Source organism: Nerophis lumbriciformis, linkage group LG29 (assembly GCF_033978685.3).
Source record: "Nerophis lumbriciformis linkage group LG29, RoL_Nlum_v2.1, whole genome shotgun sequence".
NCBI lineage: Eukaryota > Metazoa > Chordata > Actinopteri > Syngnathiformes > Syngnathidae > Nerophis > Nerophis lumbriciformis.
In genome coordinates this window covers 23,291,780-23,315,066 of record NC_084576.2, presented here as the reverse complement: position 1 = coordinate 23,315,066, position 23,287 = coordinate 23,291,780, and the positions used below count along the sequence as shown (strand labels likewise).

Genomic DNA, 23,287 nt, shown 5'->3' with positions numbered 1-23,287 from the left:
TATGTATTATGATTAATATTTTGTGTGTGTGTGTGTGTGTGTGTGTGTTTTGATCAAATATTGCACTTTAAGAACACAACAAATTTAGTCAAGAGCAGACATACAATATACAGTCACAGACGAATACAAGACAGGAAGACTGGTGGATCACCACATAAAAACGTTTAGGAAAGGTAAAACATGTGGGGAGGAGGGCCAAAAAAATCTCGAGCAACAATGAGCACATAAGAACACATGTTACGGCACACAAAAACTCAAGACTTCAAACTATATTTTATTTTAAAGCACTTTCACACACAGAAAAAAAATGGGCGGGGGGGGGGGGGGGGGTGTTCTAAAGCTGCACCCATTAGGGTACTGCTCTGTAAGCCATCATAACATGGAGGGTTGAAGCGGCGAAGGCATGGGGTGGGGGTATATGTGCCTCTATATGTGTATAGTAGTCCACGGGTGCGTGTTTTGTCCATTAGCCTGGAGGCAGCTCCGCTTGGTGTCCCAAAATAGAGTCAACATCTCATGTGTCTTTAAAGAAGGAGAGAGGTATTTTTCATTGTCTTTCGCTACACTGGTCTCACTGGGGTGTTTACAGAGGGACATTCCAATGTTTAGTCAGCTCTAACTGTCCATTTTGGCTCTCAACTTGATCATAAATTTGCTTCTCTGAGATGTTATCCAATTGGCGATTCATTTCAGAAATGCCTAAAGTCTGAGTTCCCAAAGCTCAGCCCAGCGCATTCATCACGAGGGCTCTTTGAACGGCGGCAATCGTCTTCCGAATTTGTCGATAGACCAGAGCAGCGCTTAATCCAATCAGCCGATGACCTGTTATCACAGTTCCAAATAGACAGATATCTTCATTGTCTCTGGCGGAAAGAATCGCCAGGCACACGACTTGCCACTTCTCCCAAGAGTCCCTCATGGATCCAGCAGCAAACGTTCCGTCAGAACAGGCAGGTCCCCCCAAATTTTATATTTTACATTTCGGCAAACAGTTCAAAAGAGAGGCTCTTAGAAAGTTAGGACAAGACAAGGATAGAGACAGGAGAGGGAGTGGAATGTGTCCGCCTTCGTTGAGAGCCAAGCATGATAATTGTTCATTTTCACAGAAAATGTAATAATTGAACAACTTATTTCTCCTGATTTTGTTTCAGTAGAAAATAAATTCAAGTTTGATGAAAAAGGTATAAATGTGGTTTCACTGGGGCGGCCCTAGTCATGTTCGTGTCTTTCGGTTTTTGTAAGCTTGAGCTCCTTAGATGAGCGGCGGGGATAAAAATAAAAACATCTATCAATGAAATCTGGGATTTGTGCGGACGTTTTAAAGCCATCAGGTTGTGATTGTTGTGTGTTGTTGCAGCGTGCAGCAGTGGGCGTCCGTCTTCTCCACGCAGCTGAGAGATCTTTCCAGCAAGTACTCAGGATCTCTGCTCCTGCAGAAGGTAAACCCCACTTTGATGTCAGCGAGATGTTTAAGACAGTGCTGTCCCTAATGAGCTGTCACTATCGTGTTGGCCTCTTCTTCGTCCTGCTCTTCATTTTGTTCTCTTCAGTGTGCTAATCCACTTTGAGCCTCTTAACCCAGAGAAAGTGACCAGATGATCTGTGACAGGATGAGGGCAGTGGACACGTTGTTAGAGCATGCATGTGCTGCCTTGATTGGCTGGTGTCCCTCTCGCGTCCAAACCCCAAACTTTTAATGCAGTGTTTCTCACGCCCCCTCGAGGGGGAAGAAAACATTTCGAGGCCCCCACTCTCCACCACGACTAGAAATAGTAGGGATGCACAAAAAAAATTGATCATCCCGAATAGAGTCACAAAATAGAGAGATTTTCCATATAAATTATACGAAACCCAAAACCAGTGAAGTTGGCACGTTGTGTTAGATGTAAATAAAAACAGAATACAATTATTTGCAAATCCTTTTCAACTTATATTTAATTGAATAGACTACAAAGACAAGATATTTAATGGTCGAACTGAGAAACACAATTTTTTTTTGGCAAGTGTTCCTTGATTGCAATTTTCTGTTAATGACCTTTTTTGCGGTCCCCTTTATTTTGAAAAGTATCACAGTATCCAAATACATTTTTGGTACCGGTAGGATACGCCGGATAGTCGAACCTCGGATTCAGGAGGAACAGTGTGGTTTTCGTCCTGGTCGTGGAACTGTGGACCAGCTCTATACTCTCGGCAGGGTCCTTGAAGGTGCATGGGAGTTTGCCCAACCAGTCTACATGTGCTTTGTGGACTTGGAGAAGGCATTCGACCGTGTCCTGTGGGGAGTGCTCAGAGAGTATGGGGTAACGGACTGTCTTATTGTGGCGGTTCGCTCCCTGTATAATCAGTGTCAGAGCTTGGTCCGCATTGCCGGCAGTAAGTCGGACACGTTTCCAGTGAGGGTTGGACTCCGCCAGGGCTGCCCTTTGTCACCGATTCTGTTCATAACCTTTATGGACAGAATTTCTAGGCGCAGTCAGTGCGTTGAGGGTATCTGGTTTGGTGGCTGCAGGATTAGGTCTCTGCTTTTTGCAGATGATGTGGTCCTGATGGCTTCATCTGGCCAAGATCTTCAGCTCTCACTGGATCGGTTCGCAGCCGAGTGTGAAGCGACTGGGATGGGAATCAGCACCTCCAAGTCCGAGTCCATGGTTCTCGCCCGGAAAAGGGTGGAGTGCCATCTCCGCGTTGGGGAAGAGATCTTGCCCCAAGTGGAGGAGTTCAAGTACCTCGGAGTCTTGTTCACGAGTGAGGGAAGAGTGGATCGTGAGATCGACAGGCGGATCGGTGCGGCATCTTCAGTAATGCGGACGCTGTATCGATCCGTTGTGGTGAAGAAGGAGCTGAGCCGGAAGGCAAAGCTCTCGATTTACCGGTCGATCTACGTTCCCATCCTCACCTATGGTCATGAGCTTTGGGTCATGACCGAAAGGACAAGATCACGGGTACAAGCGGCCGAAATGAGTTTCCTCCGCCGGGTGGCGGGGCTCTCCCTTAGAGATAAGGTGAGAAGCTCTGTCATCCGGGAGGAACTCAGAGTAAAGCCGCTGCTCCTCCACATCGAGAGGAGCCAGATGAGGTGGTTCGGGCATCTGGTCAGGATGCCACCCGAACGCCTCCCTAGGGAGGTGTTTCGGGCACGTCCGACCGGTAGGAGGCCACGGGGAAGACCCAGGACACGTTGGGAAGACTATGTCTCCCGGCTGGCCTGGGAACGCCTCGGGATCCCCCGGGAGGAGCTGGACGAAGTGGCTGGGGAGAGGGAAGTCTGGGCTTCCCTGCTTAGGCTGCTGCTCCCGCGACCCGACCTCGGATAAGCGGAAGAAGATGGATGGATGGATGGTACCAAAGTATTGGTATTGGGACAACCGTGATCTGTGTGTGTGTGTGTGTGTGTGTGTGTGTGTGTGTGTGTGTGTGTGTGTGTGTGTGTGTGTGTGTGTGTGTGTGTGTGTGTGTGTGTGTGTGTGTGTGTGTATATATATATATATATACACTTATATGTATGTATTTTTTGATCAATTATGACTCGATTTTGGATGAGAAAGAATCGCGATTTGGATGTGAATCCTTTTTCTTTTTTTTTTTTTGCACCTCTGCTATTATAGTCATGGTGGAGAGAAAACAAATATTAGGCCATCTCCATGCAACCAGAAGGAGCTTTTCTAACCTGTACCAAGTGTTAACAAATAATACATTGCGAGAATCGGTTTGAATAGAGAATTGTGTTGAATTGAATCGTCACCCCAAGGATTGTTCAGTGCCCAAAGGTTCGCACCTCTAAAAAATGTGTATCATTTGTCTACAAAATTGTTATAAGTACACCTCTGCATAACATTGTATCCTTATTAACAATAAAGAAAAGAAAAAACTATATATCAACTTACAACAAACAAACATGAATATTGTTTTTTAGTCTGTAACAGAAAAGATTCAAAGTGCATTAATTTGCCTGAATAAAATAAAATCTCTATTTAAGCTATAAACCTATTTTGACCGACTTGAACCATTTGATATGTAATTAAATAAACTCAATTAATACATTCAAATTAATCAGCTACATTAACTAAGTACCACAATAAATAAAACACTTTAACCTACAAAACAAAAATTAATAAAACAATGTTTTTTTATCAAAATGAGGAAATCAGGATTAATGGCTTCAACGAGCACATTTTGTATGATACTGCACGATACTGATAAAGCATGGTCCCACTGTTAAACAATGAGTGTCCTGCTCTCAGCAGCTGTGTTTGACAGCCACACGCCAACTAGCATACATGGACTTACTTCTATCCTGACAGAAACTGAAGGACGTGGAGTCCATCATCAAGATGGTGGAACTGGACGGGCAAGACCTGGTGAAGGACTTTGCTGCCGAAATAGAGCGCATGCTTGGGAGCAAGATGAAATCTGTCAAGGTGAGCGACAGTGAAAGCATCCTTAAAATATGTCTCCATCATCAGCTCCTGAAAGATGTTTTCTTCATCTTGTTTGTGTCTTTCAGAGGTTAGCGGAGTCCGCAGAAGACGCCGACCTGTACCACGACTTCAACGCTTCCTTAAAGGTGGCTGTCCCTTCAAATCATATTTGACACCATTGTCAACACTGCTGAGTCAGGTTTTTGCTTCCTAAACGCCACACTGGTCATGTGATCGGCTGCCGACTGCTAACTTCATCAAGTAATAATAATAATAGCTAGGAAGTTCTCCCATAACAGAAATGGTCTGTGGGATGGTATCATGCTGAACATCATGCCAATACCTCTGTGCAGGGGTGTCCAGCAAGGGCCGCGTATCTAAAAATGAATTGCCGCGGGGGCCACTTAGACACTTTTTGTGCAATAAAGATACTTAAAACAAAAACAATATAGATCCATCAATATATGCTAAACTATCTGAACACAGCATCCACATCTAAGCCTTGTGCATTTTCTACGTACTTCTGCCCTAAATTAAGCATTTTCAACCATAAAAATGAATAAATTAAAACATTTAAAAAAAATACCAGTACTACAGTAGTATTGGCCACTCGATGAGACCAAAGCCATTAGACCGCACTGTTCAGTATTGTGGCCACTGATTGGCTCAGCCTCAGCCAGCATTACTAACTATTAAAGGCCTACTGAAACCCACTACTACCGACCACGCAGTCTGATAGTTTATACATCAATGATGAAATCTTAACATTGCAACACATGCCAATACGGCCGGGTTAGTTTACTAAAGTGCAATTTTAAATTCCGCGCGACATATTCTCCAGTATGATGACGTCAGCGCGTGACGTCGTGGATTGGAGAGGACATTTTGAGACAGCATGGCGGCCAGCTATTAAGTCGTCTGTTTCATCGCAAAATTCCACAGTATTCTGGACATCTGTGTTGGTGAATCTTTTGCAATTTGTTCAATGAACAATGGAGACAGCAAAGAAGAAAGCTGTAGGAGGGAAACGGTGTATTGCGGCCGACTTCAGCAAGAACAAACACGGCCGGTGTTTCATTGTTTACATTCCCGGAAGATGACAGTCAAGCTTTACCATTGGCCTGTGGAGAACTGGGACAACAGAGACTCTTACCAGGAGAACTTTGAGTTCGATACGCAGACACGGTACCGTGAGTACGCTTCCAAACATTTGATCGCTTGCCCATACGTGCGTGCCGCTATGTGCATGTCACGTACGTAACTTTGGGAAAATATATGTGCTGTATGAACTTTGGGGAGGTGAAAGGTACTTTGGGCTGTGGGATTGAGTGTGTTGTGCAGGTGTTTGAGTTGTATTGGCGGGTTATATGGACGGGAGGGGGGAGGTGTTTTTTATGTGGGATTAATTTGTGGCATATTAAATATAAGGCTGGTTGTGTTGTGGCTAATAGAGTATATATATGTCTTGTGTTTATTTACTGTTTTAGTCATTCCCAGCTGAATATCAGGTCCCACCCGCCTCTCACAGCATCTTCCCTATCTGAATCGCTCCCACTGCCCTCTAGTCCTTCACTCTCACTTTCCTCATCCACAAATCTTTCATCCTCGCTCAAATTAATGGGGAAATCGTCGCTTTCTCGGTCCGAATCGCTCTCGCTGCTGGTGGCCATGATTGTAAACAATGTGCAGATGTGAGGAGCTCCACAACCTGTGACGTCACGCTACTCGTCTGCTACTTCCGGTACAGGCAAGTTTTTTTTATCAGCGACCAAAAGTTGCGAACTTTATCGTCGATGTTCTCTACTAAATCCTTCAGCAAAAATATGGCAATATCGCGAAATGATCAAATATGACACATAGAATGGACCTGCTATCTCTGTTTGAATAAGAAAATCGCATTTCAGTAGGCCTTTAACTGTGACTAGAAAACATGCAAACTTTTTTTTCTGACAATTTTGCAGCCAAACACCTCAGTCATATAACTTGGTAGTTGACACATGCTAACAACTAGCTTGCTAACTTTGTTAGCTAATTTTGCATGCATACGCTTCATAGTCATCTAACCTGGTACTTGACACATGCTAACTACTAGCATGCAACATTTTTTTAGACAATTTTGCAGCCAAACACCTCTGTCATATACTGTAACTTGATAGTTGACACATGCTAACTATAGCATGCCAACTTTTGTAGCCAATTTTGTAGCCAAATGCCGCAGAGTCGTATAACTTGTTACTTGACACATTTTCACTACTAGCAGGCTAACTTATTTTTTTGTAGCTAACTTTGCATGTATACGCTTCATAGTTACAGTATATAACCTGGTACTTGAAACATGCTAACTACTAGCATGCCAACATTCTTAGCCAATTTTCAGCCGAATGCCGCAGAGTCGTATAACTTGTTACTTGACACATCCCAAATTTTAGCATGCTAACCTTTTTAGCCAATTGTGCATGCATATGCTTCATAGTCATCTAACCTGGTACTTGACACATACTACTAGCAAGCTAACTTTCTTAGCTAATTTTGCATGCATACGCTTCATAGTCATATAACCTGGTACTTGACACATGCTAACTACTAGCATGCTAACTTTTTTTTAGCTAATAGATATCAACTTGCATGTAAAATGTCTGATGTAAGCTCCGATACAAGCAGATGTCTTGTGCAAAGCTGGACATGAGCCTGACTTGATAAATTATTGTCGCCACTAGGTGTGGCCAAATAACAAATGACCACTCCACTTCAATTTAAAGACAGCATGAGTCTGACATAGGGTTAATAATAGGTTAGTATAGTTCTCTCTTTGAATAATTTCCCTTGAGCAAACCTTTTTCTAATATTCCACATGAAAAAAATAACACGATACATATAATTGCATAAATCCTACAATTCATGCTGATATCGTATCGAATTAATATCTGTATCGGCCAATGCTTATGGCTCCAATATTGGTATTGTGTCAGGAATTAAAACGTTGTATCTGGACACCCCTGTTTTAGGTTATTAATTGTATTTTTTCTTTATTTAAGAAAAAAAAGAAATGTTTAAATATGTCCTGTCCAGCCACTCAAGCAAATCATATTGTTCATGTAGTTAAGGTATTTATTTGTTTACACCACGAAAAATGTAATATCTCGTTGCATGGTTAGATATTTATAAATTTCAAAATAAATGCAGTTGTGTACACATTTTTTTTCACATCAAAATTGAAAGAACACATACATTTAACTATTTAGATAAAAGAGCTTTATTGACATGTATTATTTCCAGGGCTTTCACGGGACACTTAAAATGATGTGTTGGGCCAGATCAGACCTACCTGTGATGTAGCCTTTACAGTCACGCCTTCAAAATAAAAGCATGGGAATAAAATATCAGTCATTAAAATTGTCTATTGTCCTTGAGTGGGACACTTGTGCCTTAGTGGCTGTGATGACATGGAAGCAATCTGCTTGGCTGCTGAGTAGGCGCCGTTACGGTCTGCTCCTGCACAGTTTTTGTGTGTCGGCGTGAAGAATGTGTTGAGTTGAGGGTGAAGTGTCGTCTTGTGGCTTCTTGTCAGTTCGACTACTACAACTCCATGCTCATCAACACGGTGGATGAGGACGGCAACTCCGTGGACCTGGGCGGCGAGTTCGCCCTGGAGGTGAACGAGCACTTCAACAAGATGCCCGTCAACACGCTGCAGAGCAACATCCAGGTGCCCACCAACGTCTACAACAAAGGTGAGAAGTCACGCAGACAAACAGAAAGACACAAGCCGGCCGGGGTTTTAACGACGCGCTCTCGTCCCGCCGCATGCTAGATCCCAACATCCTCAACGCCATCTACAACTCGGAAGCGCTCAATGACGTATTCATCGGCAACTTCCAGAAGGACCCCACGCTGACCTGGCAGTACTTTGGCAGCTCCACTGGCTTCTTCAGGATCTACCCTGGTAGGCTGGCACACTCACATATGTGGATGGGGCAGTCTTGTACTACTTCAAATAGCCTATATGGCCACCAGGGGGCAGAGTGCTGCCTGAACCATACTCCAAAATGCTTCAAAAGCAACTGTAAACAAAGTCATGTTTCAGGCATCAAATGGACTCCAGACACAAATGGGGTGGCGGCTTTCGATTGCAGGAACAGAAACTGGTGAGTTTTTATTATCTTAAACCTTCAGATTGTTTCCTCTATTGTCTTGTTAAAATATATATATATATATATATATATATATATATATATATATATATATATATATATATATATATATATATATATATATATATATATATATATATACTTTTCGAATAAATCGCGATTTTTACTTGTACCGATTTTTTTTATGTATATTTTTGTTCAAATTTGTTCTGTCCACCTTATTTGTATTTGACTTTATTAAATGTTTGGGTGGAATTTTATTAAACACAACTAAGTTTCTTTTAAGTAATAAATAAATGTATCAGAGCTGTTATCAATTTTATGCAGGAATGTAGTCAATTATAGAACTGGCACCCAATGTTGTTAAAAAAAAAGTATTGATTTTGAGTCGAGAATCGATTCTGTATCGAATCTTTACCCCCAAGAATTGAATCAAATCGTGTGATACCCAAAGATTCATATATATATATATATATATATATATATATATACGTGTGTTTATAGATGTATATATATTATATATATATATGTGTGTTTATATATATATATGTATATATATGTGTTTATATATATATATATATATGTGTGTGTTTATATATATATATATTTATATATTTATGTATACTGTGTGTGTGTATATATATATATATATACTGTATATATATATATATATATATACATATATATATATATATATATATATATATATATATATATACTGTGTGTGTATATATATATGTATATTAGGGCTGCAACTAACGATTAATTTGATAATCGATTAATCTGTCGATTATTAATTCGATTGATCGATTAAAAATCTGATAAAAGAGACAAACTACATTTCTATCCTTTCCAGTATTTTATTGGAAAAAAACAGTATACTGGCACCATACTTATTTTGATTATTGTTTCTCAGCTGTTTGTACATGTTGCAGTTATAAATAAAGGTTTATTTAAAAAATAAATAAATAAATAAATGTGCCTCTGCGCATGCGCATAGCATAGATCCAACGAATCGATGACTAATGCGGCCCCCATTCAAAAAGTTTGGACACCCCTAATCTAGAGATTTAAGCGTTGAATTAAAAATTCCAAAAAATAACACATGCCATATTTTTTACATTTTTATGACTGAGACCCTTTAGGGTCCTTGCAACCAAACTTGAGGGGAGCCCTAAAGGTAAAACAAAAAAATCTATTTATTGTATTGGTTTTGAAAATGAAAAATGAAGTTGGCATGCTTTGATTTTTCAATATTTGGCCCTAAGTGGAAAAAGTTTAGACGCCCCTGCTCTAGCGTCGTACAAGCTACGTGACGCGAAAGCATGCGTGTAGTCATTACTTGAACAAACCTGTGTTCACCTCGCTGCAGGTTTTGAGGATTGTAACACAGTTGTGTGTAGAAGCTTCCCTCGCCATCTTACACACCTGGTTACTTGTATACTGCTGTGTTACTATAATAATATTGTCTACTCCTGTTTGCTGGTCACACTGATATGTGCGTGCGTGTGTCTGTCAGGTACATCCAGGCGGCCACGTCCCCCAAGGACATCATCATCATGGTGGACATCAGCGGCAGCATGAAAGGTTTGAAGATGACCATCGCCAAGCACACCATCAACACCATCCTGGACACGCTGGGCGAGAACGACTTTGTCAACGTCATCGCGGTAAGACCCGCACACACGTGTGTGTCTTCTGTACCGACGACCCCACATTCACCTTTGGTGTGTGCGTTGCAGTACACGGACTACGTGCGCTACGTGGAGCCGTGCTTCAGAGGAACTCTGGTCCAGGCTGACTTGGACAACAGAGAGGTAAGGAGGTCCTCCAGGGGAACTGTCATGCAAGTGCAAAACCAAGGCAAAGATTTCAGAATAGGACTAAAAGTCCTCACCCTTTGACCACAGACACATGAAGTAGAGATCCACCGATTACCTGCGGCGATAATCAGCCCGGCCAAAAAATGACCTACATAGTATATTGTATGAATCAGGGGTTCTCAACGTTTTTGACCTTGGGGTCCAACTTTTCCATTACAGAGGGGCCCAGCGTCCACTCAAATATTAACACTATTGATTTTATTGGTATTGAATAATTATATCACATCTACTTGCAGTTTATAACCTTGTCAAATGATTAGAAACCGTGTGTTACTCACAAAGATTGCTATCTATTCAGCACATAAAACTTAGACTTAGGTCAGACTGATTAGAAAAATAAGTCTTAAATTTAAAAACAATTATGTTGCGTTAAAATAAATAAACTAAGTTAGTAATGAATATGATTATTAACTAAACTTTCAATAAAATTTAAGCTTCACCACTTTAGTCATATTTTTTGCGCTTAAGAAACTTCTATGACTTTAGCTCTAGACTTCTTCTGTGTGTTTGATATTGTCATTACTGCCACAAGTGGTACAAAAGTGTACTACAACTGAGTACAAGCTGCGGCCCATACGGACCACAGCAGGGAAACAGATATTTTTTGGCGGCCCTCTTTTTTTTTGCTGCTAAATTAAACACAACATTAGTGCCGCATAAAACATTATCCCATCAGGCACAAGACATTGAAACAACGTTGAGACCTTATTGATATAGGTCCTGACGTTGAGCAACTCAAACACAACGTTTAAACAACATGCTTTTTGACGACGTTTAAGCAATGTTGGGTTCTGACGTTGATTTGACCATTGCATTTTGGTAATTTCCCAACCAATGTTCTACAACACAATCACAACGTTGAAACAACATGCGTTTTGACGTTTATTCAATGTTGGGCTCCAACGTTGATTTGACCATTGAAATTTGGTCATTTCCCAACCATCGTTCTACAACACAAATACAACATTGAAACAACGTGCTTTTTGACGATGTTTATTCAATGTTGGGTTGTGATGTTGATTTGACCATTAAATTATGGTAATTTCCCAACCAATATTCTACATCACAAGTACAACATTGAAACAACGTGCTTTTTGACAACGTTTTTTCAATGTTGGGTTCTGACGTTGATTTGACCATTGAATTTTGGTCATTTCCCAACCGATGTTTATATACTGATTTTTTTTTTACACAATTTTTATACACTGATTTTTTACACTGCGATGAGGTGGCGACTTGTCCAGGGTGTACCCCGCCTTCCGCCCGGTTGTAGCTGAGATAGGCTCCAGCGCCCCCCTGCGACCCTGAAGGGAATAAGCGGTAGAAAATGGATGGATGGATGGATGTTCTACAACACAATCACAACGTTGAAACAACATGCGTTTTGACAACGTTTATTCAATGTTGGGTTCTAACGTTGATTTTACCATTGAAATTTGGTCATTTCCCAACCGTTGTTCTACAACACAAATACAACATTGAAACAACGTGCTTTTTGACAATCCTTATTCAATGTTGGGTTGTGATGTTGATTTGACCATTAAATTATGGTAATTTACCAACCAATATTCTACATCACAAATACAACATTGAAACAACGTGCTTTTTGACAACGTTTATTCAATGTCGGGTTCTAACGTTGATTTGACCATTGAAATTTGGTATTTCCCAACCAATGTTCTACAACACAAATACAACATTGAAACAAAAACAACGTGCTTTTTGACAACGTTTATTCAATGTCGGATTCTGACGTTGATTTGACCATTGAATTTTGGTAATTTTTTAAGCAATATTCTACAACACAAATACAACGTTGAAACAACATGCTTTTTGACTACATTTAATCAATGTTGGGTTCTGACGTTGATTTGACCATTGAATTTTGAGAAGAAGAAAAAAATGTGTCCAAGCCTGGGCCCCTGGACAGGGGGTCCAGACTGAGGCCAAAGAGGAAAAAACCTCATAGCCATGGCACACATAAGCATGTGTGTAAGAGGGAAACATCACACATCAAAGAAAACAAAGGACATTAAAGACATTAAAAGAGCAGAGCTGATGCAACCAGCCATTTCTACATACAGCTACAAAAGTTAAACAACAACAAAAAATTGTTTTTAAAACATATACACTGTGGTGTATTCATGTACATGTATTTAATGTCGGGTCCCTACGTTGATTTGACCGTTGAAATTTGGTAATTTCTAAACCCACAACGTGGATCCAACGTTAGACATCAACGTTGTCTCAATTTACAAATACAAATACAACAATTATTTCAAAGTCAGTTTTAAAGGGCAATCAACGTTTTATCAATTTCTTGTGCCTGCAGGGACGTCACTACTGGTCCCATCTTTCCTAAAAAAAATGTTAAAAAAAACAATTTAAAGCCTTGTCCAGATCCATCCATCCAGCCATCTTCTTCCGCTTATCCGAGGTCAGGTCGCGGGGGCAGCAGCCTAAGCAGGGAAGCCCAGACTTCCCTCTCCCCAGCAACTTCGTCCAGCTCCTCCCGGGGGATCCCGAGGTGTTCCCAGGCCAGCCTGGAGAGATAGTCTTCCCAACGTGTCCTGGATCTTCCCAGTGGCCTCCTACCGGTCGGACGTGCTCGAAACACCTCCCTAGGGAGGCGTTCGGGTGGCATCCTGACCAGATTTATTTACTTTTTACTTTTTAAATCCGATCTCAATTCTGTACACTGCTGCTGGAATTTTAATTTTCCTGAGGGAACTCTCCTGAAGGAATCAATAAAGTACTATCTATCTATCTATCTATCTATCTAGATGCCTGAACCACCTTGTCCAGATGTTTACTGTCATACTATTCATTGTTAAATAAGTTTTACTGCAAGAGAATATCGGCTCCAAATATCGCTGACCGGTTTCTTTGACTACCAATAATCAGTTTCGGTATCGGCCCTGAAAAAAACATATTGGTCGATGTTTAACATGAAGTCTAAATTCATTATTCTTACGAGGAACTGAGCAGCATGTCCTGCTCTATGGTTATCATCACTTTGTCATGGGAGCCATCGAGGGGGGAAAAAAGTGTAAACCGTGCATGTTGCTATGACAACGTCTCTCCGTGTCTGTCAGCACTTCAAGATGTTGGTGGACGAGCTGCACGTGAAAGGAGAAGCAAAGCTCAAGAACGCCATGAAGGAGTCCTTCAAGATCCTCAATGAGGTGGGCGTGTCTCTCAGGTAAGAGGTCAAGCTCCTTTTCTTTGTTGTTCAAAGTGTGTGTGCGTGTGTGTGTGTGCAGGCACGGGCCAACGGTCTAGGCAGCATGTGCAACCAGGCCATCATGTTGATCACAGACGGCGCCATGGAGGACTTTGAGTCCGTCTTCGAGGAATTCAACTGGCCCGAGCGCAGGGTGGACACTCCTTACCAACTTCCCGTCCTTACTCTTGTCGGCGCGATATCCGATGTTGCTCCTGAGCATCTGCGTGTGTCTCCTCAGGTGCGAGTCTTCACCTACTTGATCGGCCGAGAAATGACGTTCGCCCAGAACACAAAGTGGATCGCCTGCAACAACAAAGGCTATTACACGCACATCTCCACGCTGGCCGACGTGCAGGAGAACGTCATGGAGTATCTGCACGTGCTCAGTCGGCCCATGGTCATCAACCACGACCATGACATCATCTGGACGGAGGCCTACATGGACACTGTGGTGAGCACTCTTAAAGTGACATTACGCCATTTTTCCTCCATCTTCATCATCATCTTCTTCTTCCACTTCACATCTTCATCCTGCCATGATCCCCGCATCACCCCACCAGCTTCCCAACACCAAGGAGGTAAAAAAAAAAAAAAGATGGCTTCTTCTCAACATTTGTAGTCCTTCATTCCTCATTTTAATGCTGTAGCAGTTCTGTTTTATTAGATTCAATATTGCAACTTTTTCTTCTTACATTTCATCTGTTTGCTCTTTTTTTCCACTTTTTTATGTTTTTTTTTTGTTCTGTTATTTTTAATAGTATGCATTGAATGTGCCGCAGGCCATTAAAAAAATTGCCGAAGGCCGCAAATGACCCCTGCTGTAAATAGAAACACAGTACCACTGTTTTTTTTCCAATTCTGGCAACAGAGATGCCAGTTTTTTACCGTTTGTCCACTGACACTAATACACTGTAAAAACAACCGTAGATTTTACGATTAAAAAAAACTGGCAATTCAGTCAACAATATTTAACTGTAAAAATCCAGTGTTAGTTTATTAAATTTAAGTGCTGTAAGAAAAAACACCATATATTTTACCGTAAAATCTATAGTAATTTTTACAGTGTACAATTTGATGAATTACTTGCTTTGAAATCATAAAACAAGCAGATATTTAGGTATTTATTTTAATTTTTTTATTTTATTTGTTTGGAAAATATTATAAAGTAATATTTACTGCAGTATTGGATACTATTAAAGTTTAGTAAAAGTATGCAATACATATTTTTTTTGTCAAAAAGGAAAAAACTAATACTAGGGTTGTCCAAAAAAATAAATTTTCAAATGAATCGTGATTCTTGTTTGTAGCAATTCTTAATCCATTAAAAAAAAACATTTTTTACCTGTCCTGTCCAGCCACTTTAATATATGTTTGGGTAGAATTCTATTAAACAAAACCAGTTTTCTTTTAAGTAATATAGACATTTATCATAGCTGTTTATCTATTTTATGAAGTAATGTAGTCAATCATTCAACCAACCCCCAAAGTTTTTAAAAGATTAATGATTTTGAATCGAGAATGGAATCGTTACCCCCAAGAATCAAATCAAATTGTGTTGAGCCCAAAGATTCACATCCCTACCGCAGGGGTGCATTGGGCTAAAAAAAATTGGGTCTAGGCCCAAAAGCCGACTGATATATATATACTGTATATATATTTATATTTATATACATATACTATATTAATATAATATGTATATAATTAGATATTAAGAGTATGTGAAAGTTTGACTCCCTACCTTGTTTGTTTTCCGTAATGACCTTCTGACCGGTTTGTAATCAATCAGAGGTATAATGCGCCTAACATGGATAAGTGTGGAGGTTTTTTTTGTTTATTTTCCCCATCATGCTTTGTCATGGGTATCATTCTGAATTTTTCATAGCGATTGGACGGTTTTTCATATAAAATCCACAAAGTTCAGTGACAATGTGTGTTGACATTTTGTATTAGTTGGACTTTTGTTTTTTTTTGCAACATGACTAGGGAAGGTTGTTTGCATTAGGTCGCATAAGTAAGGGATCATCTCAGAGCATGAAAGGTAATTGTTTTGAATACTTTTTATTGTCCACTACATGGCGACAAAAAGCAGCATCAAACATGTCAGACTGTTAAAATGAATGCAATCTCCCCGCGGGCAAGATTCCTTATTAAACTCATAGCGGGCCAATTTGAAGACGTCGGCGAGCCGTAGTTTGGATACCCCTGCCGTAACAAATGTGTTTAGTACTAAAAGATAAGGTACTTTATTGACGCCTATCATTTTCAGGCTTTCGCAGGCCATATAAATTGTGGTGACGGGTCTTGAGTTTGACACCTGTGATGTACACAAAATTTCAACTTCCTGTCCTTCAAATGAAGCTGCTCTGTGTGATGCGAAGCTTGTTTGTTTTGTGCGTGTCAGCTCTTCAACACCAAAGCTCAGAGTCTCCTGTTGATGACGTCGGTGGCCATGCCCGTCTTCAGCAAGAAGAAGGAGACGGTCAGTTGCTTGTTTGTAGCGATGCTCGGTAGCGGTTTGCTTCTGTGGACATCAGTTGTCTGACTAGGGTTGCACAAAGAATCACATTTTAATCACAATCACAAATTTAGCTGCCACTATTAAATTAATTTGGTGGTCTGCGATATTAAGATTTGAAAATCAAATCATGCCCTTTCACAGCTGCAGAAAAACAACAACGGCCCTCCGACCACGCCAGAGGTCATTGTGTCCAAGCGCAGAGCTCCATGATCTCGCCAGGCAGGCATTATTACATTTTGCAGCCGATCGCCTCATTTCACTGCCCCAACTTCCATGGAGTCTTAACGCGCATTAAAGGGAAATTGCACTTTTGGAACAATATTGTAAAAAATTCTGGAAAAAGTGAACACTTTTCGACTGCACTGTGTGTGTTGTGAGCAGTGTTGGGACTAACGCGTTACAAAGTAACGTGTTACTGTAACGCCGTTAATTTTGGCGGTAACTAGTAATCTAACGCGTTATTTTTTATATTCAGTAACTCAGTTACCGTTACTACATGATGCGTAGTATCGGCTAGAAACAGAAGCGCTGTGGTGTCGTTCTTCTGAATCTTCCTCTGTCACAAGCCGGAGAGAAGAAAAGAGGCGCGGTCTATGTGTGTGTCTGGGTGTGGGTGTGGGGAGGGGAGGCACACACGTGATCCGTGGTTTGATATATGAAACAAAAAAAAACAAAAAGTTGTTGGCACGTTCAGTCCACACACAGCGTGGTCATGGCGAGCGGAGTAACGGAGGAGCTTGAACGCCCCGCGCCATTGAATCGGTGTGTTTATAGGTGCAGACTCGGTTGTGCAAAACGAGGGTTTTAAACACATGCTGAACGTGCTTGAGCCACGTTACGACATCCCGTCGTGCACCCACTTCAGCGATAAGATTGTGCCAGATCTTTATGAGCAGGAGAAGAAAAAAGTTGTGGATGAACTATCCCGAGCATCATCTGTTGCGCTCATGACAGACGGGTGGACATCCAGGGGAACTATAAGCGCTCACTTCATCACAGCAGACTGGGAGATGAGAAGACACGCCCCCTCTACGAGAGTCACCTTGCGCAGGTACTGACACAAGCAGTGGAGGAATGGAAGATAAAGATATCCCAGTCACACATGATAATGTCAAAAATCAAATAATTACAGTGAATGAGGCAGGACTGGGACCACAGATAGGTGCTTTGCACATGTAGTGAATTTGGCATCACAGAAGGGAATCTCAGTCAATAGGATGGAGCGCCTCCTTGGGAGGATCAGGAAGGAGGTTTCCTACTTCCACCCAAGCACAACAGCTGCTCATGTGCTTAAGACAAAGCAAGAAATGCTAAAGCTGCCTACTCATAAGCTCATACATGATGTCCCAACAAGGTGGAACTCCACTTATGATATGTTGGAGCAGCAAGCAGCTATATACTCTGCATTGACCCACAACACCCTGAAGACAAATGTCACCCTGTCTGATGATGATGTGAGAGTGGCAGATGAGGTCCTCCAGGTGCTTAAACCCCTCAAAAGTGTTCCATCTCTACTGAGCACTGAAACTTCACCATCTGTGTCAATGATCCTGCCACTGAAAACAAGGATTTTACAATCCATGGCTCCAAGTGTGGAAGACAGCAGCATCACTCCGGATGTCAGGCTTTATTTCACTACCTATGTTTCAAGGAAGATGATGTGCTTTCTTGTGTTGCACTTTAACATGTTTTTTATTAATGGTCATTGGTCCAAGTTTAAAGAAAGGAGGAATGCCTTTTTATGTTGCACTGTTTTTCATCAATTATATTAAAAGGAAAATAAAAATGCATGTCAAGTTGATCAACAGATTGTATTATTCTCCAGTGCAATAACAGTACTGAAATGAAGGCTAAAAGGGCATTAATGGGAGCTTTAAAAAAAAGAAAAGAAAAAAAGAAGTAACTAAATAGTTACTTTTCACAGTAACGCATTACTTTTTGGTGTAAGTAACTGAGTTAGTAACTGAGTTACTTTTGAAATAAAGTAACTAGTAACTGTAACTAGTTACTGGTTTTCAGTAACTAACCCAACACTGGTTGTGAGAGTGCACAGAAAAATAACCCAGGCGGCATTCATTGTGTTTGTCGTCTTCTTGCAGAAGGAAGGCCAAATCCAAAACGTTCTTATAGTCTGGCAAACGGAGGGCAAATATTCCTTGAACAATATAAAGAATGTGTGGTATAGACAGATAAATATTGTCAAATATTTAGTTGTAATTCAATTGAGAGAAGGTTCATGACAAAAATAATTGGTTTAATGGCACTAAAAACCGAGACAATGTATAAAAATCGGGATGTATTTTTCTTGAAGAGTTTCGCCAAAAGCAAACCCTACTAGATCCGGGACATATAAAAACTGAAGTGTACTATGAATCTCAGTTATCTGTCCCTACCTGTCTCTCCAGCTGTCCCATGGGATCCTGCTGGGCGTGGTGGGCTCGGATATCCCCCTAATGGAGGTGATGAAACTGGCCCCCAGATACATGGTCAGTGTCTTCTGTCTTTGTGCTCCATGACAAGATCATCATCCTCATGTCCTTGGTCTTCAGCTGGGAGCTCACGGGTACACCTTCCTCATCACCAACAACGGCTACATCCTGGCCCACCCTGACCTCCGACCTCTGGTGAGTTCACGCCTGTTCGAAGTGGTGGGACAGGAAGTCGAAGTATGCCTCTCCTCCCCCCGCAGTACAGAGACGGGAAGAAGCTGAAGCCCAAGCCCAACTACAACAGTGTGGACCTGTCCGAGGTGGAGTGGGAGGACACGGAGGAGATGGTAGCGTCCCCGGACAGCATGACTCATGTCCCCACGTTGCCCACTCACACTTTGTCTCGTGTCCCGTCCAGCTGAGGACCGCCATGGTGAGGGGCGAGACGGGAAATCTGGGTCTGAATGTCAGATCGTCCGTGGACAACGGGGTGAGACGTGCACCGGTCTTAGTGATGTCACTGACCACACAAAATAAACAACATGGAGACAATTCAAGTCAAATGTAAACGTTGATGAGTCAGTCAGTCTCCATGTGACCTGAAAGTGTCTTACAAAGATGTTAATATGCTAATGGAATTTTTCCTTATTTACTTTCTTTTTCCTTCATTATATTTGACTTTAATCTTGTAAAATTACATAAATTTGTCTTGTATTTTTTTCCCCTCAGAATATCCCTAAGAGTTCTTGTATGACAACTTTTTTTTAACAAAATTGCAACTTATTTTCTAAAAAAATTACTTTTTTCACAATATATTTGACTTTATTCATGTAAAATGAAATTACTTTGACATAGTGTTTTTGTACAATGACAACTTTTTTCTTTAAAAAAATTATTTTTTTCATATTAGACTTAATCTTGTACAATTACATAAATGTGTCTTATTCCCTCAGAATATTCTTAAAAATTATTATATGACAAATTTTTCTCACAATATTGCAACTTTTTTTGTCACAATAAATTTGACTTTAATTCTATAAATTGGCATACTTTTTTATTCTAATTTTTAACTTTTAACACAAAATATTCCTACATAATTCTTGTACAAAAACTTTTTTTAAAACATTACACATTTTTGTGAAAAAAATACTTTTTTAAATAATATATTTGACATAAATTTTTTTAAATTACATAATTTTGTCTTGTATTTTTTCCCCTCAGAATATTCCTAAAAGTTCTCGTATTATAATTTTTTCTCACAAGATTGCAATTTATTTTCTAAAAAAATATGACTTTTTTTTTACAATATATTTGACTTTATTCATGTAAAATGTCATCATTTTTTCTCAAATTACTTCGACATAATTTTTTTTGTACAATGACAACTTTTTCTTACGATATTCCTAACTTTTTTCTTTAAAAAAAATAAATAATATTTTTTTCATATTAGACTTAATCTTGTACAATGACATAATTTTGTCTTATTCCCTCAGAATATTCTTAAAAAATTCTTGTATGACAAATTTTTCTCACAATATTGCAACTTTTTTTATCACAATAAATTTGACTTTAATTCTATAAAATGGCATACTTTTTTGTTCTAATTTTTAACTTTTAACACAAAATATTCCTACATAATTCTTGTACAAAAACTTTTTTCAAAACATTACTAATTTTTGGGAAATAAATACTTTTTTTAAATAATTTATTTGACTTTAATTTTGTAAAATTACATAATTTTGTCTTGTATTTTTTTCCCTCAGAATATTCCTAAAAGTTCTTGTATGATAATTTTTTCTCACAAGATTGCAACTTATTTTCTGAACAATATATTTAACTTAAGTCATGTAAAATGGCATACTTTTTCCTAACAACATTTTTTTTTTCTACACTATTCTTGTAAAACAACTTTGTTCTCACATTATTGTTTATCTAAAAAAAAAATACTTTTTCACAATATATTTGACTAATTCTGTAAAATGGCATAATTTTTTTTCTAAAATCTTTTTTCTTTCTTTCTCAAATTAGTTCTTAGTTCGACATAATTGTTTGTACGACAACATGGAGACTTTTCAAGTGAAATGTAAACACTGACGAGTCAGAGTCCGTCTCCATGTGACTTGAAAGTTTCTTACAAGATGTTAATATGCTGATAGTATTTTTCCTTATTTACTTTTTTTCCTTCATTATATATTTGACTTTAATCTTGTAAAATTACAAAATGTTGTCTTGTATTTTTTTCCCCCTCAGAATATTCCCAAAAGTTATAGTATGACAACTTTTTTCTCACAAGATTGCATTATTTTAAAATCTTATTTTTTCCCCCAAATTAGTTCGACATAATTTGTTTGTACAATGACAACTTTTTCTTACAATATTACTAACTTTATTTTTTTAAATAGACTTTTTTGCATAATGTATATGACTTAATCTTGTACAATTACATAATTTTGTTTTATTCACTCAGAATATTCTTTAAAATTCTTGTATGAAAGATTTTCCTCACAATATTGCAACTTGTTTTATCACAATAAATTTGACTTCAATTCTATAAAATGGCATACTTTTTTCTTCAAATTTTAAACTTTTAACTCAAAATATTCCGACATAATTCTTGTACAATGGCAACTTTTTTCTCAAAACCTTACTAATTTTTAGGGGGAAAAAGTAGTTTTTTTTCATATTATATTTGACTTTAATCTTGTAAAATTATATAATTTTGTCTTGTATTTTTTTCCCTCGGAATATTCCTAAAAGTTCTTGTATAAGAATTTTTTCAAAAAAAAAAATAGCACTTGTTTTTTATACCATATATTTGACTTTAATCATGTAAAATTGCCTACTTTTCCTAACAAAAACTAAAAATGTCCTACACAATTCTTGTAAAACAACTTTGTTCTCACAATATTGCGTTTTTCTAAAAAATAGAAATAAAAAAATACTTTTTTTTACAATATATTTGACTTTAATCCTATAAAATGGCCTATTTGTTTCTAAAATCTTATTTTTTCCCTCAAATTAGTTTGACATCATTTTTGTACAATGACAACTTGGAGACATTTCAAGTCAAATGTAAACACTGATGAGTCAGAGTCCGTCTCCATGTGACCTGAAAGTCTCTTCTGCCTCCTACTGGACAACTAGCGCCATGATTTGTTAGCCGCATTCAACAAAGAAGTGACCATTCACTGTCCACCAATAAAAACACTCTACAGGTTCTAGCTTCACCCCCCAGTGACTCTAAAATGACTTGTCTATAAAACTGTTATAAGTACACCTCTGCATAACATCATATCCTTATTAACATTAAAACCCCACTTAAGAACTTTCAGTTTTGGTTGATTTTGGCAGCGCCAGTGGACCAAAGCGGTAGTGTTTTGCCAAAAGAAGACCACATTTCCCAGGGGGACTAGAACATGTAGGCGTAAAACTGACATGATGTCTACTGTAATATTGGCATACATATTATGTATTTAATGGCTATACTGATATTAAATAGCAGACACTATCAAGAAATGATCTTGGATTGCGCTACAAACATGACGCTACTACCAAGAATGTATCGGAGCGGATGCAGGTCCCAATCAAAGAAAGACCGTGAAAAGAGTTTTTTCGAAGGAAGTAGTGTAGAACTATCAGGCTGGTGGCTAGTTATTTCTCGCACGCAAATTTCCGATAGCATCATTAGCATTATCATTTTGATTTGAGCATCGCAAGTCACTTCCTAGTTTAGCTGGAACCGAGCCAAGGCAGCATCGGTCTGAAATCCCTCATTGTGAGGTCACGCCAGCGAGTGAAAGCCGGGACAATGTGGATCCTTGACTGTCCTTTTGTCCGGGTAATCTCCCTCTTTCTTTTATTGTCCACTCAGACAAAACTTTTCGTTTCTTTGGTTGTTTTGGAGCTTCTGCCATGATAGCAGTAATTGCACGTCAGCGTTCTTCTTCTTTGAGTTTTCTGGCGGCACATAGGCGTTTGCATCGACTTCCGTCTTTATAACGACTGGAGGAAGGGGGAGTGACTTATGGCATGAAGCGAGTCAGCACATTTGTAGTTTTTTGTGTGGCAGTAAAATCTATACAGACCCCATTACAGAGGTGGTATTCAACTAGTTGTTAGTCCATGTACCATCCCAAAAGTTGTTAATATATTTTATGAAGCTTGAAAAGTTACTTAGTGCTGCTTTAAAGAAAACAAAACAGAAATAAAGATCAACTTACTACAAAGAGTAACTTTATTTACATTGTTATTGGTCTGTAACAAAAATTATTTAAAATCCATCAATTTGTCTAAAATAAAATAAAACTGTAATCCTTATTTAAACTATAAATATTTTTGACCGATTTGAACCATTTGAACTTAAAAATAAAATAAACTCAATAATTAATAAAACATTTGATTTGGTCAGCTGCATTAATATTTGGGCCAAAGAACCAAATTAAGTGGTGAACATGGCTTTTTATTTAGTTTTAAACCAGGGGTGTCAAAACTTTTCCACTTTGGGCCGCACACTGAAAGATTAAAGCATGCGAGAGCCATTTTGAGATTTTTCTTTATCAAAACCAATGCAATATATATTTTGCAAGTTTGAATGCAGGGTTCCAAAAGCATATTAGTCATAAAGAAGGCATATATTATTATACATTATTATTATTATTCAAC

At 39.1% G+C, this 23,287-nt stretch overlaps 1 protein-coding gene across 3 annotated transcripts in view; it reads left to right on the top strand.

The window, feature by feature from the left end:
- LOC133572062 (voltage-dependent calcium channel subunit alpha-2/delta-4-like) overlaps nt 1-23,287 on the top strand; it is a 70,414-nt gene that overhangs the window by 11,792 nt on the left and 35,335 nt on the right. For 2 of the 3 annotated variants that reach the window (XM_061924717.1, XM_061924716.1), the window contains exons 2-17: nt 1,358-1,439; nt 4,302-4,418; nt 4,505-4,564; nt 7,987-8,149; nt 8,230-8,361; nt 8,503-8,563; nt 10,089-10,239; nt 10,312-10,386; nt 13,548-13,637; nt 13,716-13,829; nt 13,917-14,129; nt 16,080-16,157; nt 18,602-18,682; nt 18,746-18,820; nt 18,886-18,972; nt 19,044-19,115. In XM_061924717.1, the coding sequence (XP_061780701.1) occupies nt 1,358-1,439; nt 4,302-4,418; nt 4,505-4,564; nt 7,987-8,149; nt 8,230-8,361; nt 8,503-8,563; nt 10,089-10,239; nt 10,312-10,386; nt 13,548-13,637; nt 13,716-13,829; nt 13,917-14,129; nt 16,080-16,157; nt 18,602-18,682; nt 18,746-18,820; nt 18,886-18,972; nt 19,044-19,115 (1,651 nt within the window). Of the gene's footprint in view, nt 1-1,357; nt 1,440-4,301; nt 4,419-4,504; nt 4,565-7,986; nt 8,150-8,229; nt 8,362-8,502; nt 8,564-10,088; nt 10,240-10,311; nt 10,387-13,547; nt 13,638-13,715; nt 13,830-13,916; nt 14,130-14,238; nt 14,257-16,079; nt 16,158-18,601; nt 18,683-18,745; nt 18,821-18,885; nt 18,973-19,043; nt 19,116-23,287 lie in introns of all 3 variants that reach the window. The other variant, XM_061924715.1, reaches the window with a different exon arrangement.